This window comes from Myotis yumanensis, unplaced genomic scaffold (assembly GCF_028538775.1).
Source record: "Myotis yumanensis isolate MYYU_CA2020_CCGP unplaced genomic scaffold, mMyoYum1.0.hap1 SCAF_1, whole genome shotgun sequence".
NCBI lineage: Eukaryota > Metazoa > Chordata > Mammalia > Chiroptera > Vespertilionidae > Myotis > Myotis yumanensis.
In genome coordinates this window covers 109,035,397-109,051,671 of record NW_027223752.1, presented here as the reverse complement: position 1 = coordinate 109,051,671, position 16,275 = coordinate 109,035,397, and the positions used below count along the sequence as shown (strand labels likewise).

Sequence of the window (16,275 nt, the reverse complement as noted above, 5' to 3'; positions counted from 1 at the left end):
TTGAGAAATGTGCAACTATACTAGTCACATCTTAATATAAAAATGAATGTGGCTTGAGGTTTGCTTTATTTGTTTGTTGCATCTATGTGAAAACACCCATTTTACATATTTCTTTTAACTTGGTTTTGCTTTTCTATAAACTTCTTTGTACTAGTTCAAGTAAGAAAACAATTCTGTAATACATTACTGTAAACTGCAAAGCAACTACCAGGAAAAAACAGTGTACTGAAGTCTCTGATTTTTTTGGATTAAGGATTTAACTGTAAGGCCCATTCTTCTGAAACAGTTTATTATACATTTGATGAGGAATTTGGAGTATTTTTTTATTGAGATTAGCTTGAAGTTTTAGAATGCTTTATCATGCAGTAGACTGTCCAAAGATATAGAATCCAGTTTATGAATAGACCTCATGACATTTAACTTGTGTTCAGAGTAGATCTAATTTCCATGGATATTCATAAATGTATAAAAATAGTTAGGCAGTGAGTTGAAGAGGTGAAGTGATTGAGGTGTGGGGCTGTAGGGGTGGGGAAGGGAAAGAAGAAAAAAAAAGAGAAAGCACTCATGGACACAGACAACAGTGTGCTGGTTGAGGAGGTGGAAGAGGGCCTAGAGGGAATAAATGGTGATGGGGAAAAAATTTCGTTACTTTAAAAATTTTTTTATTATTTTATTGATTTCAGAGAGGAAGGGAGGGGGAGAGAGAGATAGAAACATCAATGATGAGAGATAATCATTGATTGGCTGCCTCCTGCACTCACCCTATTGGGGATCGAGCATGCAACCCGGGCATGTGCCCTTGACAGGAATCAAACCAGGGACCCTTCAGTCCACAGGCCAATGCTCTGTCCACTGAGCCAAACCAGCTAGGGCTAAATAGGTTTTAAAGTAGGTGAAGTATAGTGGGTCAGAAATCATTGAAAATAATCATTGTTTCCTTTATAACTCATTAAATATCTTGGGGGTGTGGATCAGCTTCAGTTGTAGCAAAGGGAAGCACAGTAGCCATTTTAAACATAATAGGACTTAATACTAAGAATTTGTTTTAAGAGAGATTAAAAATGGTGGCAGAGTAAGTGGATGCTACACAGACATGCTTCCAAGACCAAACTGGAATTAAAACTGAAGTGCAAAAATACAATACTGAATAATCAACTAAAGACTGGCTGGAGAGAACTCTAATCCCAAGGATGGAAAATGGAGACTACGTAGAGACTGGTAGGAAGTGTAGAGCAATGAAAGGGCTTGTCGGGTTCCCACAGACAACAGCTGAAGTTCTGGAGATATACACTGAGTGGCCAGATTATTATGACCACCTGAGCTTTTTAGGCAAATTAGCCATACACTGCATCGTATGGGATATGGAAGCCGAAGGCCTGTTCGAACACCTTTGCTGTCTGCAGTTACCAAGATAAAACGTGTCCAATTCGCACAGGAACACAAGGATTGGACAGTCGAGCATTGGAAAAATGTCATGTGGTCCAATGAATCACGTTTCCAGTTGCATCATGCAGATGGCAGAGTGAGAATTTGGCAGAAACAGCATGGAAGCATGCACCCCACATGCATGAGTACAACCCTTCAAGCTGGTGGGGGCAGTGTTATGGTTTGGTGCATGTTTTCCTGGCGTGATTTGGGCCCTTTAATTCGTGTGGAACAACGTCTGAATAGCATAACATACCTAAGTATCATTGCTGATCAAGTTCATCCTGTCATGTTGATGGCGTATCCCAATGAAGATGGCTTCTTCCAACAAGACAATGAGCCATGCCACAGTGCTCCTATTGTTTCAGGAGTGCTTTCAAGAACATGAGGGAGACTTTACCTTGCTTAGGTGGCCCCTACAATCACCAGATCTCAATCCAATTGAGCGTTTGTGGGACGAAGTTAAAAGAGCCATCAGACAGCTGGTTCCACAACCATCAAATCTCACAGAACTGAACAGTGCTATTCATCAGGCATGGTGTCAGATTCCTCACATCACCTTTCAACATCTTGTGGAGTCAATGCCAAGAAGAACCGCTGCAGTACTGAAGGCAAAAGGTGGCCCAACGAAGTACTGATGGGGTGGTCATAATCTGGCCACTCAGTGTATTTTCAGCTGTTGGGGGTTGATACTGAGAACTCTGGCATCTAAACCCTAAGCTGGTGCCCCCAGGAGAGAGCACCAGACCTGAGAAAGGTGAGCTGTGAAAACCAGCAGGATTGCTATTTGCCTGGGAGAAATGACTTGAAATGCAGGCAGACTCCTAAAGGGCCAACCCACAAATTTTGTGTGCAGCTACTAATGTTGGGCTTCGGCAGAGGGAGGGTAGAGTGGACAGTAGCTGTGAGCAGAAGCCAAGATTGGGGCTCTGGGGTTAGAGCTTGGAGGGCAGATACCTCGGTTTCCTGTGCTGAGTTTTTCCCTCATGCTGCTGAAGACATCTTTCTCAGGCAGACCTTGGCTATCCAGGCGATTTTTGACTGTGGGAGAAGACATTTGCCCCACCTTATTGGGAAACCCCTTGCCACACCTTGTGGTGTTTCAGAGGCCCATTAAGAAACTGAGAATAACAATTAGTATCCAGGCAGATGCAATTGGCCACACCTGGCTGGAACACCTCTCGCCCTACCTTTGTAAGATTGCCTTATGCTACTCAAGACTGGATGCAATCTGTTTGCAGGCAGAGGTGGATCTCTGGAGGCTTTGAGTCTTTACCTTATATAATTAGTCAGAAACAGCGTTTGACACTGTCCTGCACTAGAGATTGGGAAGTGTAGCACATCTACCTAATACACAATCACAAAGCCAAACAGACAGCCGAAATGAGTAGACAAGAAAAAACCCTTAAATGAAAACAGGAGAATTCTCCAGAAGAAGACCTAAATGAAATGTAGATAAGAAATTTATCAGATATAGAGTTCAGAGTAATCATGGTAAACATGCTCAACAGCATGAAAGAAGATATAGTAACTATTAAGAATGACATAGCACAAATAAAGATCAAAATGGAAGGGATACAAAGCAGATTAGGGGAAGCCAAGGATTGAATTAGTGAATTAGAAGACAGGGTACAAAGAAATCAATCAGAGAGCCAAAAAGAAAAAAAAAAACAATTAAGAAACATGAGGATAGCTTAAGGAGCTGTGGGACAACGTGAATGTAACAATATTCAAATAGCAGGTGTGCCAGAAGGAAAAGAATGTTTGCAAGGGATAGAGAACCTGTTTGAAGAAATAATGGCAGAAAACTTACCTGTCCTGGTGAAGGAAAACGTCTCAAGTTCCTAAGGCACAGAGAGTCCCAAGTAAGAAGATCCCAAACAGGCCCACGCACAGACACATCATAATTAATGCCAAAGATTAAAGACAGCGAGAATCTCAAAGGCAATAAGAGAAAAGCAATTTGTTACCTACATAGGCGTTTACATAAGGCTGTCAGCTAATTTCTCATCAGAAGCTCTACAAGCCAGAAGGGTATGGCATGAAGTACTCAAGGTAATGAAAAGCAAGGATCTGAAAAAAAAGATTACTATATCCAGCAAGGCTATCATTCAGTATAGATGGGGAAATAAAGAGCTTTTCAGACAGAAAAAGGCTAAAGGAGTTTATCACCACCAGATCAGTACTATAAGAAATACTCAAGTGACTGCTGTAATGAAAGAACAGCATGAAAGAAGATATAGTAACTATTAAGAATGACATAGCACAAATAAAGAACAAAATGGAAGGGATACAAGCAGATTAGGGGAAGCCAAGGATTGAATTAGTGAATTAGAAGACAGGGTACAAAGAAATCAATCAGAGAGCCAAAAAGAAAAAAAAAAAAAAATTAAGAAACATGAGAAGAAATAGAGAGTGAAACATAGTCATAAAATGGGAATAAATAAGTACCTATCAATAATAACCTTAAATATTAATGCATTAAATGCTCCACTCAAAAGGCCTAGGGTAGCTTAATGGATACAATAACATGACCCAATTATATACTGTCTAAAAAAAACCCACTTGAGAACAAAAGTTAAAGAAGATTGAAATCATATCAAGCATCTTCTCAGATCACAGTGGAATGAAAATAGAAATCAATTACTAATTGATTTAGTAAAAATACTAAAAATTCAAACACATGGGATTTAAATAGCATGCTATTGAACAGTGAATAGATATTGATATTACATTGTGATTTTTGTCTTTCAGTTTGTTTATGTGATATATCATGTTCATTGATTTGTGAATATTCTACCAACCTTGCATTTCTAGAATAAATCACACTTGGTCATGGTGTATGATCTTTTGAATATATTGCTGGATCCCATTTGCTAATATTTTTTTGATGATTTCAGCATCTATGTTCATCAAGGATATTGGACTGTAATTCTCTTTCTTTGTAGTGTCTTTATTTGGTTTTGGATTGAGGATAATGATGGCCTCATAAAAAGAGCTTGGAAGTGTTCCTTCCTCTTGTATATTTTGGAATAGTTTGATGATTATAGTTTGAATATTTGGTAAAACTCTCCTGTGAAGCCATCCAGACCTGGGCTTTCGTTTGCTGGCAGTTTTATAAGTACTGATCCTATTTCAGCAGTTGTTATTGGCATATTCAGGTTTTCTGATTCAGTTTTGGGAGATTGTATTTTTCTAGGAATTGGTCCATTTCATCCACATTGTCCAGCTTGTTGACATATAGTTGTTCATAGTATTTCCTTACAATCTTTTGTATTTCTGCAGTGTCAATGGTTACTTCTCTGCTTTCATTTCTGATTTTATTTACTTGGGTCCTCTCTCTTTGTTTCTTGATGATTCTGGCTAATGGTTCATCACTTTTTGTTATCCTTTTAACCAACCAGCCCTTGGTTTCATTGATTTTTTTTTCTTTTTTTTAGTCTATATCATTTATTTCTGCTCTAATCTTTATTACTTCCTTCTACTTACTCTGGGATTTTCTTGTTCTCATTCTGATTCTTTAAGTTGTAGGGTTAAATAGTTTATTGTGGATTTTTCTTGTTTTTGAGGTAGGCCTGTAGTGCTATGAACTTCCCTCTCAGGACTGCTTTTTCTGTGTCCCAGAGATTTGGGGTTGTTGTGTGTTCATTTTCTTTTTTTTCCAGGAAGTTTTTTAAAATTTTTTTCTTGATCTGGTTGGTAACCCATTCATTGTTTAATAACATGCTATTTAGTCTCCGTGTGTTTATATGTTTTGGGGTGTTTTTACTGTAGTTGATTTCTAATTTCAATGTGTCCTAACATGTGGTCTATCTTTGTGAATGATCCATGTTGCACTTTAGAAGAATGTATATTCTGAAGCTTTGGGGTGAAATGTTCTATAAATGTCAGTTAAATCCATCTGATCCAGTGTGTCCTTTAGAATCACTGTTTTCTTGTGTAGTTTTTGTCTGGAAGATCTATCCAGTTTAGTCAGTGGGGAGTTAAAGTCCCCTACTATGACTGTATTGTTGTAAATCTCATCCTTAAAGTCCTCTAGAAGTTTTTTTTATATATTTATGTACTCCTATATCAGTTGAATATAAGAGTTTTATCCTCTTCTTGGATCAATCCCTTTAGTATTATGTAATGATCTTGGTTGTCTCTTGTGATGACCTTCATTTTGAAGTCTATTTTGTTGGATATGAGTATTGCTACTCAAGCTTATTTTCTTTTCCACTTGCAGGGATAATTCTTTTCCATCCCTTCACTCTTATCCTGTGTGTGTCTTTTGTTCAGAGGTCGGTCTCTTGTAGACCGCATATAGTTGGGTCATGTTTTTGTATCCATTTAACTACCCTATGCTTTTTGATTGGATCATTTAATCCATTTAAATTTAAGTTTATTATTGATAGGTACTTACTTATTGCCATTTTAATTCTGTATGCCCAGGATTCTCTCTCTGTTTCTTCTTCTCATTACAGCAGTTCCTTTATCATTTCTTGTAATGCTGGCTTGTTGGTGATGTACTCCTCTAGCCTTTTTTTTTTTGTCTGGGAAGCTCTTTATTTGACCATCTATTTTGAATGATAACCTTAACCTTGCTGGATACATTAGTCTTGGTCTCAGATCCTTGCTTTTCATTACCCTGAGTACTTCATGCCATTCCCTTCTGTTGGGTTTCTAATGAGAAATCAGTTAACAGCCTTATGGGAGCTCCTTTGTAGATAACAGTTTGATTTTCTTTTGCTGTCTTTAAGATTCTCTCTTTGTCTTTAATCTTTGACATTTTAATCATGTTGTGTCTGGGTATGGGCCTATTTGGGTTCTTTTTTCTTGGGGTTCTCTGTGCCTCCTGGGCTTGTGTGTCTTTTTCCTTTGCCAGGTTAGGGGAGTTTTCTTCCATTATTTCTTCAAACTCATTCTCTATCCAATTCTCCCTTTCTGCCTCTTCTGAAACACCTGCTATTTGAATATAATAGCACTCTGTATTTGAAACACTCTGTATTTGAAACACCTGTTACGTTTCACGTTGTCCCACAGCCTCCTTAAGCTGTCCTCCTGTTTTTTTTTAATTTGTTTTTTATTTGTGGTTCTCTGATTGAGTGATTTTTTTTCAACCCTGTCTTCTTTTTCACTGAGTCGATCCTCAGTTTCCCCTAATCTGCTGTGTATTCCTTCCAATGTGTTTTTTATTTGTGCTATATCATTTTATTTGTTTTCATAGTTACTATATCTTTTCTCATGCTGTTGAGCATGTTTTCCATCATTATTTTGTTTTTGTTGGTTTTTTAAAAAAATATATTTTATTGATTTTTTACAGAGAAGAAGGGAGAGGGATAGAGAGTTAGAAACATCGATGAGAGAGAAACATCGATCAGCTGCCTCCTGCCCCCTACTTGGGATGTGCCCACAACCCAGGTACATGCCCTTGACCGGAATCGAACCTGGGACCCTTGAGTCCGCAGGCCGACGCTCTATCCACTGAGCCAAACCAGTTAGGGCTACCATCATTATTTTGAACTCTGTATCACATAAATTATTTATCTCCATTTCATTTATCTCTTCTTCTGGAGAATTCCCTTGTTATTTCATTTGGGGGTTTTTTCTTTGTCTTCTCATTTTGGCTTGTGACTATGTATTAGGTAGATGTGCTATGCCTCTCAACCTCTAGTATAGGATAGTGTCAAACACTGATTCTAACTAATTAGATCAGGCAAAGATTCAAAGCCTCCAAATACTGCCTCTGTCTACAGACTGGTAGGATTTTTTTCTTGAATTGCACTCAGGCAATCATTTGCAGGTGCCACAAAAGTTGTTTTCAACAGGGTGGGGCAGTTGCTTCTGCCTGGAGGCTAATTGTTAGTCTCAGTCTCTTAATGGGCCTGAGCAACTCTGGACTGTGGGACAAGGTGTTTTCCAATAGGGTGGATCAACTGTCTCTCTCCCCGCCCCCCCCCCCCCACCCCTCCCCCAGGCAAGTTTGCCTGTGTAGTTAGTAAATGTGTGCCTGAGACAGATGATCTCCACTGTGTAAGGGAATGACCCAGCACAGGATACTGGGGTGTCTGCCTTCTGAGCTCTAACTCTAGAACCCCTATCCTGACTTCTATTTACAAAGCTCCTGTCCACTCTGCTCTCCCTCTGTTGAATCACAGAGTAGGTGGCTCCACACGGAATTTTATGTGTTGGCCCTCTAAGAGGGTGCTGAATTTCCAGCTTCTTTTCCTGGCAGAGAGCAATCCTGCTGCTTTTCACAGCCAGATTTTATGTTGGTACCATTGTCAGTTCTGATGCTTTCTGCTGGGGGGCCCAGCTTGGTGATTAGACCCCAGTCTTTCCAGTGACAACCCTCCACAGCTGAGATATCTGTGTAACTTCAGTTGCTGTCTGTGGTAGCCCACCAGCCCTTTTCACCTCCGCCCCTCCTACTAGTCTCTATGTGTTCTCCAGTTTTGATCCTAGGTTATCAGGGTTCTCTCTATTGAGTCTTTCATTGATTATTCTGGAAAATTTTCTGTATTTTAGTTGTAATTCCAGTTTGGTCCTAGAATGTCTGTGCAGCAGCCACCATTCTCAAACTCTCTCATTTATTACTTTTAATCCTCACTCAAGGATATGTTTTGAGAAAGAGAAAGATCAATGTGAGAAAAACACTAATCACTTGCCTTCCACACTTGCTCTGACTGGGAATCCACAGCCTTTTTGGCATACAGGCAACCCTCCCACCAACAGAGCTACTCGACCAGGGCCTCATGTATTATTTAAAGTATGATTTCAAGAACAGAAAAGTTCATTGAGCACTACCCTATTTACAGGACATTTATGGTTATTTTCCTTTAAGCTCTAGCCTTGGCATTGCTTCCAAGGTCATGCTCCGATGTAGTCTCAGGAGGCACAAAAGATAAACACTGGCCTCAGAGAGGAGAATGGGTCTGTTACATGAATCAACAATATGATTACTGATGATTTTCACAAGCTTCATGTAATTAAAAATAAATTTACCTAAGCCATAGTTATTAATTTCACTTCAGTCTCATAAGAAAAGAAAATATTTCTTTTTTTTTTTTTGGGAAATGATAAATCAGTAAACTGCTTTCTGTAGCCACAATTGAAGAGTGAAAAATATTGTAACTTTAAAATCTGGAAACCACAAGGAATATTTGAAGGTACAGGATGCGTAGAAGTTGTAAAATTGAAGTTTATATGCATAGAATATTTAGTATTTCAGAATATGACACTTTAAAAAGTGTTTGGAATTTTTGCATTGAAACAAAGGGTTTTTTATGCTAGCATGGAAATATCCATTACTCCTGTAATTTTCATGAAATATTCTATATTTCTGCAACATAGGAATGTGAGCTTGCCAACACATTTGACCATCAGGTAAATAGCTTTTTCTGTGAAAGCCTTCGAGTTGCAGCTTAGGAAGGCAGGGTTATGTTTCTATTCCAAGGCATTGGTAGATTCTGTGTAATTTTACTGAATTGTAATTGGCTTGGGTAGGGGTTAGGTGGAGAGAGGACATTTACTTTCCCTACTCTGGAAAAAATGTGCTCCACAACCAGGTTTCTGTTACCAAGAAATAGTGAATCAATATGCACTTCTCAGCCTGGGTAGCTTTTGACACCTGATGATGTGGGGGTACATTTAGATGTTAAGAAAAATCCCTGATCATGTCAGGAACAACTTTTTTCTGGCAAAAGGAAGTTTTCCACTCGACAGCAAAGCTTAATGGGGCAGTCTTGAAGGTGGACAATTAAAGTTATAATGAAATAAAAAAGAGTAATTCCTCATGATATTTATTATATACTAGTAGCCTGGTGCACAAATTTCGTGCACATTAAAAGGGAATTAATTGCCCTAACCGGTTAGGCTCAGTGGATAGAGCATCGGCCTTCAGACTCAAGGGTTTCAGGTTCGATTCTGGTCAAGGGCATGTACCTTGGTTGAGGGCACATCCCTAGTGGGGAGTGTGCAGGAGGCAGCTGATTAATGTTTCTCTCTCATCGATGTTTCTCTCTATCCCTCTCCCTTCCTCTCTGTAAAAAATCAATAAAATATATTTTTTAAAAGGGGAATTAATTAGTGGAGATATTTTAATATTGCTCTTTGCCCTTTCTCTATAAGTGTGAGAGATGAGAGGAAATTAGTAAAGTGTATATGAAAATAATATATAAATTTATTAATAAATAAAAAGTAACAAAAGGATATAATAACAACAGAGGCATGATATAAAAATGACAAAAACATGATATGAAAACAACAAAAACATGATATGAAAACAAAAACTTGATATAAAAATAACAGTGATGCAAAAAATGACTGATGAAGTGATAAAACTTATTCTAATATCTCCCTGTACCCCACAGTAAGATTGAAAACACACTTTCAGAGTGACTAATTTCCCTTGTGATGAAGTAGTTAGAACTTTAACTGTAATGTCACATGCTCTTCAAACTCGAGAGAAAGCAACATATAACTGACCATTTGCGAAAACAGGTTCAGGTAGGAATATGTCTACTCTGTCTAGAGTTTGTCCTTATGATTTATTAATAGTCATCACAAATGCTGGCATCACTGGAAACCGTCATCAAATCAATTTAAATGGGAGGCCAGTGTCAGATGGGGACAAATCAATTCTTGGAATCAGAACAACCTCTCCCTCTGCAGATCCTGTTAATACTTCAGCTTCGATAATGTTAGGTCGTAATCTTTTGATAATAAATATGATACCATTACAAAGACCCCGTTTACTATTGAGGTTTCTCAAAAGCATGATGATTGCACCCACTTTCAATTTTAATTTATGACAGCATTCCCGAAGGAGTAATAATATTAAGAAATTCAATGGGAAAATTTTCCTTTTCAGCATTATCTGTGGAATCAATGGAATCATCACTCAAATATGTGTGAAAATCTCCATCGAGTATATCCAAATTTTCTTCATTTAATTTTTGAACATGCTCATTTTTTGGACAAAGAATTGCACATTTAGATATATTTTTAATATTATCTATAGATATAATATTTCCAAAGGTAGCTTCAATAATAGATCCATTACAAATCATTTCACTTCCATGCTTCGCCCCGAGGGCAGGTTCCTGCCTGAAACCTTGCCTGAGGGCAGGTTCCTGCCTGAAACTTCGCCCTCCAGAAAGCAGCTGGGGGAGGGCACAGCCTTTTCCAAGACGACCCCTGCAGGACTGACTTCTTTGCGGTTGGTCGGGGTTCTGGCCATGATGTTACACCCAGGGTTTTTATATAAGTAGATTATGTTCTTAAATAATCTTTTAGATAAAAAGTACTGGCTTTATTGTAGATTATTTTTTGTCATTGCAAATATAATCTTTAGGATTTTGCATATTGGCACTGCCTAATAAACTTCTATAAGTCTCAAGGAAATGTGTTTTTGCTTTGAAGTTTATCAATATACGAATTAGAAGTATTGATTTCACAGAATGAAATTGAAGTGAAATAAGCCAGTCAGTATCACACGATCTTACCCATATGTGGATTCTAATGAGCAAAATAAAATCACATTTGTCAATCCTATATAATAAAAGGGTAATATGCAAATCTACTGAATGGTGGAACGACCAGTTGCTATGATGCACACTGATCACCAGGGAACAGACGCTCAACACAGGAGCTGCCCCCCTGGTGGTCATTGAGCTCCCACAGGGGGAGCACTGCTCAGCCAGAATCCAGGCTGATGGCTGGCAAGCACAGCGGCGGTGGCAGGAGTTTCTCCCATCTCCGCTGCAGTGCTAAGGATGTCCAACTGACAGCTGGGGAGTGGGCCTACTAGTAAGCCATCAGTTGGACATCCCCCGAGGGCTCCCAGACTGTGAAGGGTACAGGCTGGGCTGAGGGACCACCACCCCTCCTCAGTGTATGAATGTTGTGCACTGGGCCTCTTGTTTATTATAAATATAGCTCTAACTTGTTTCAAAAATATTAAATAGATACTTGTTGTTCTCCAAAGTGGACAACAGAAGGCCAAGAGACATATGAAAATACGGTCAAATTCACTTATCCTCCAAGAGATGCAAATAAAAATGACAATGAAGTGTCACCTCACACCTCACCTGTCAAAATGGCTATCATCAGCAAATCAACCAAGGACAAGTGTTGGTGAGGATGTGGAGAAAATGGAACCCTAGAACAATGCTGGTGGGAATGCAGACTAGTGCCACCACTGTGGAAGACAATCTGGCGTTTCTTCAAAAAATTAAAAAATGGAACTTCCATTTGACCCAGTGATCCCACTTCTAAGAATCCCAAAAGACTAGTCAGAAAGAATACATGTACTCTTATGTTCATAGCAGCGCAATTTATAATAGGCAAGATTTGGAAACAGACCAAGTGCCTATTAGCAGATGAGTGGATAAAACATTTTGGTACATGTACACAATGGAATACCATGCAGCAGTAAAAAAGAAAGAACTCTTACATTTTCAACAGCATGGATGGACTTGGAGAGTATTATGCTTAGCCAAATAAGCCAGTCAGAGAAAGATCAGTATCACATGATTTCACTCATATGTGGAATCTAATGAACAAAATAAATCAGAGACATAGAAGCATGGAACAGACTGTTGAACCTCAGATGGAAGGCGGGGGAGGGTGGGTGGGTCTGAAGAGATCAACCAGAGAACTTGTACGCATATATGCATAACCCATGGACTCAGACAATAGGGTGGTGAAGGCGTCAGGCTGGGTGCAGGGGAGAACTAGAAGAGGTCAATGGGGACATATGTAATACTTTTAACAATAAAGATTTTTTAAAAATATTGATGGCAAAAATTTGTGTTGGTTTGGTTTTCCCTTGTTTAGGTTATGAAAAATAAGTTTTTCAAATACATTTAACTTAAAAAATGTTGACTTTTTAAAAAAATTCTCACCTGAGGATATTTTTTCCATTGATTTTTACAGAGAGTGGAAGAAAGCAGGAAAGACAGAGAGAAATATCGATGTGAGAGAAACATTGATTGGTTTCCTTTTGCATGTGCCCAGACCAAAGCCCGGGCTTGGGAGGAGTCTGCTAATGAGGTACATGCCCTTGACTGGAATCCAATTCGGGACCTTTCAGTCCGCAGGCCGACACTCAGTCCACTGAGCCATACCGGCTATGACTGTCGACTTTCTAAAAATATTTGACTCTAGTTTGATTATTGAATAATGTAGATAATCTTACATATTCATAGTTAAAGACTACCATATTTAAAAAATTATTTACACAAAAAGAACTGTTTCCAGATTGAAAATAGAACATACTATGTACATTTCAATTGGATGCAGTTAATTTCCAAGCATATATTGTGAATTAGAAAATTTATGGAAAGTTATGATGTGAGCGATGAACTCACATCGTACATACGGTATCATAGCCTTATAGGACTATATTCTCTGTATGTACTTGGTCCACACTTCAGACAGAATTGTCAGCAAGATCATTGCTGGCTAGTAATACCTGCATGATGTTATCAACAAAATAATGTATGTGTTGCATAGTGATTAATAATATATGTTATAAATTCTTCATTTGCCTGAAAATGACTGAAGACTACTGCAATTTTTTTTCCACGCACACACATCACAAATAAATTAACATGTGAATTCATCATTGACTTTACCATCACAAAGAAAATTAGGAAAACATTTTTGTTATGGAGGTTTAATGTCAGTTTTATTTTTTTACCAATTAACTTCTCAGAGTTGATTCTAAAAATATAAAACTGTGACTGTTTCAGGTGGACTTCAACATTTATCTGATTACCCTGTAGTGGTCTGCTGCATGAATTACATGCCATAGTTAATGTAACTGGAGATATTCCACACTGCTGATTAGATGCAATTGGAAATAATTGCGTTTTCCACAGACATTGTATATACTGGAGGTATGACATTCAATTGAAATAGGCACATAACAATGGTTTATATCTTTTAGTGTAAATCTGAAAATTCTCTTATTACATTTCACTGAAGTTTATCTGTGTCTTTAAGGCAATTCATTATCAATTTTTTAACGAACTTATAGAAATATTCTTTTAAAGTATTAGTATTATGGAATCATCTGAAAATAGAAAACATTGTATTTAAGGAAAGCCATTTGAGTCGGTGTAGGACACTGAGCTGAGTGCTTGAGTGGAAAGATGCATGCTGATATTTTGCCTAGGTTTCACTGTGATAGTGGAAATAGTAATTTAAAAAATGAAATAAATTATAACTTAGAACTATAATTAGAAGTAAAATTAGAATATAGTGCTAATAAAAAGCATGACATTATCAGTTCTATTGATAATCATGGAGTGCTTCTTAGAAAAGGTAGACTTTGAACTAGGGGTTGAAAAGTGGTGTGTTTTTTTTGTTTGTTTGTTTGTTTTTTGTTTTTCTTTTACAGAATAAAATGTTCGTGAGAGTCTAGGTTCAGAAAGATGATTGAAGGTCAGGCAGACCAAGACACTTGCCTGTAGGTTCCCCTGGTAACCTACAGTGCTTGTGCTAGGTGTGATGTGACCTAATATACCTTGTAGAAATGCCCTCTGTGGGACAGTGGCATAGTTCATTGTAAGAGAGCATAAGGCTTAGCCAGTGTCCAGTCAAAGGCTGTAGTAATTTCAGATAAGAGACAAATTGATCCTGAATGGGTGATAGTCAAAATGTAAAATCTTGGCAAAGAACAGCAGATTACCAAGACCTAGCAACTGTGGGGATTAGAGAGGAAGGAAATTATTGAAGAGGATTATGAATATTTTTCATTGATAGGTGAGTTTCATTTTGAATCTGTTAATTTTGAGGTATCTTTGGGACATCCTGTTGGAAATTTAGATCATGAATTCAGGAAAAACTTTAGAGTTGGTGACCTTTGCCTGGAAGTTGTTAGGGAGGAGGCATTGATATTGTACACTTTTGAGCTTGTCCATGGAGGCAGTAGTAAGCAATTTATAGAAAGAGTCAATAAGAGTCATTTAAGGGAAGAACAAGAATGACAGAGAATCAAAAGGAATCTAATGGAAGTACTAGTAGCATACTGTGTTCTCGACACCAAGAAGAGGAAGCAGTTTGTGGCATCTGGTCTCTCTATTTTAAATATATATTATTCTCTTTGTAAATGGTATTTTGTCACTGTGCAGACATCTGGGTCAGTATTTACTTTTTACCTAACAGTTTTAGCATCCATTGATTTTCTTTGACCAAATGAGTTATTTCATTAGGAGTTAAAAATTGTGATTTTGTAATTTTATTATTCTACTTTCACTAGTTGGCATTTTTCTGAAAACACAAGCTTTTTTCCCTTTTCCATTGACATTTTTGGCTTCTCTGAAATACGGTTTCCATCGAAAGTCAGAATATGTTTTTAATACTTTTTCTTCCTTAGTGGAGGAAAATGAATAGAACAGCCAGGTTCCTATCCCATGGTAGTTAGCCCCCAAATCCTTGATATAAAAATTCTACTTGAGTTTCTCTATACTTTCAACCCCTCTTGTCTTCCTGGACATTTAAGGTGCTGTCATTAGTAATTTTATGTGCCCTTTATGACTTATTTGAATTTCTCATCAGTATGGACTATCACGTGAAACTGATAGTTTTGCTTTGTTTTGAAGTTAACATGTTCAAGTTTTAAGGAGGGGCTCTTAGTATTTAGGAATACACGAGCTTTAGTATTTTTATTTGCTTCATTTTTTTTTTTTTTTTGACTTTGTCTCTGTCCTCTGTTTATTTTACCGTTTCTGTGTTCCTGTAGGCAAAGTCAGTCCTCAGTCTCTGGTCCAGGAGCAGCATCCATCTCCTACCAGCATTCTTCTGCACTCATATTTATGTTCTGTCACAGCTTTCTTGAGCTGCTCTGACCAGAAATGTACCAATATTTTCTAGTAAAAAGTACTTGTTGCTAATGTTTAATGCTGCTATTGAGTTTTAAAAAGTTCATTTTCTGGCCCTAGCCAGTTTTGTTCAGTGGATAGAGCATTGGCCTGGGGACCAAAGGGTCCTGAGTTCAATTCTGCTTAAGGGCAGGTACTTAGGTTATAGGCTTGATCCCTGACCCTGGTCAGGGTACCTGTGGGAGGCAACCAATCGATGTGTCTCTCTCATATCTATGTTTCTCTCTCTCTGTCTCTCCCCCACCCTTCCACTCTCTTTAAAAATCAATGGAATAATATCTTTGATTAACAACAACAACAACAAGTTTATTTTCTGTAGGTTAATTAAAAAAAACCTTAAAAAATTTCATGTTAAAGTTTACATTGGTTAATATGTATAGATTAAAAGTTTTTTTTTCCATTTTACAGTATTGGCATAGATACAAGGCTATAAATTTATTTTTAAGTTTTATTATCTGACTAGATGCCCAGTGCATGAAATTCGTGCAGGGGGTGTGTGTGTCCCTCAGCCCAGCCTGCAGTCTCACCAATCTGGGACCCCTCGAGGGATGTCTGACTGCCCTCCCCTGCAGGCCTGGTTCCCCCCAACCACCCTCCCTTTCTGGTCTGATCGCCCACAACTGCCCTCCCCTGCTGTCCATCTTGTGTCCACATGGGGTGACCATCTTGTGTGTTGGAGTGATGGTCAATTTGCATATTACCTCTTTATTATATAGGATGGGACTCATGAAGGAACACAAACAATATCCTAAACTTTGCTAAGATCTAGACAATGCAAACCTTTCATATACTTATTTTTCTATGTTTATATTCACTGTTCATGGTTTAAGTAGCAAAGAAGAATCAGTCATGTATGTAAGATGTACAGATAGCCTACCCTTCACAAAGTTATTAAGGAGAATGTCTCAGTACTTCTCTTGAAGTGGGGTGAAGTCAGGTTAACATTTCTAATTTGTTTGTATAGGAGCTATTTAGATATTGA

General features: G+C 38.0%; 1 protein-coding gene across 23 annotated transcripts in view; it reads left to right on the top strand.

Annotated features, from left to right (window-relative positions):
- PARD3 (par-3 family cell polarity regulator) overlaps positions 1-16,275 on the top strand; it is a 798,768-nt gene that overhangs the window by 327,846 nt on the left and 454,647 nt on the right. For 13 of the 23 annotated variants that reach the window (XM_070429321.1, XM_070429362.1, XM_070429354.1 and 10 more), the window contains exon 5: positions 12,343-12,459. The exons of the other annotated variants lie outside the window; for them this stretch is intronic. In XM_070429321.1, coding sequence (XP_070285422.1) covers positions 12,343-12,459 — 117 coding nt within the window. The remainder of the gene's footprint in view (positions 1-12,342; positions 12,460-16,275) is intronic. 23 annotated transcript variants of the gene reach the window in all.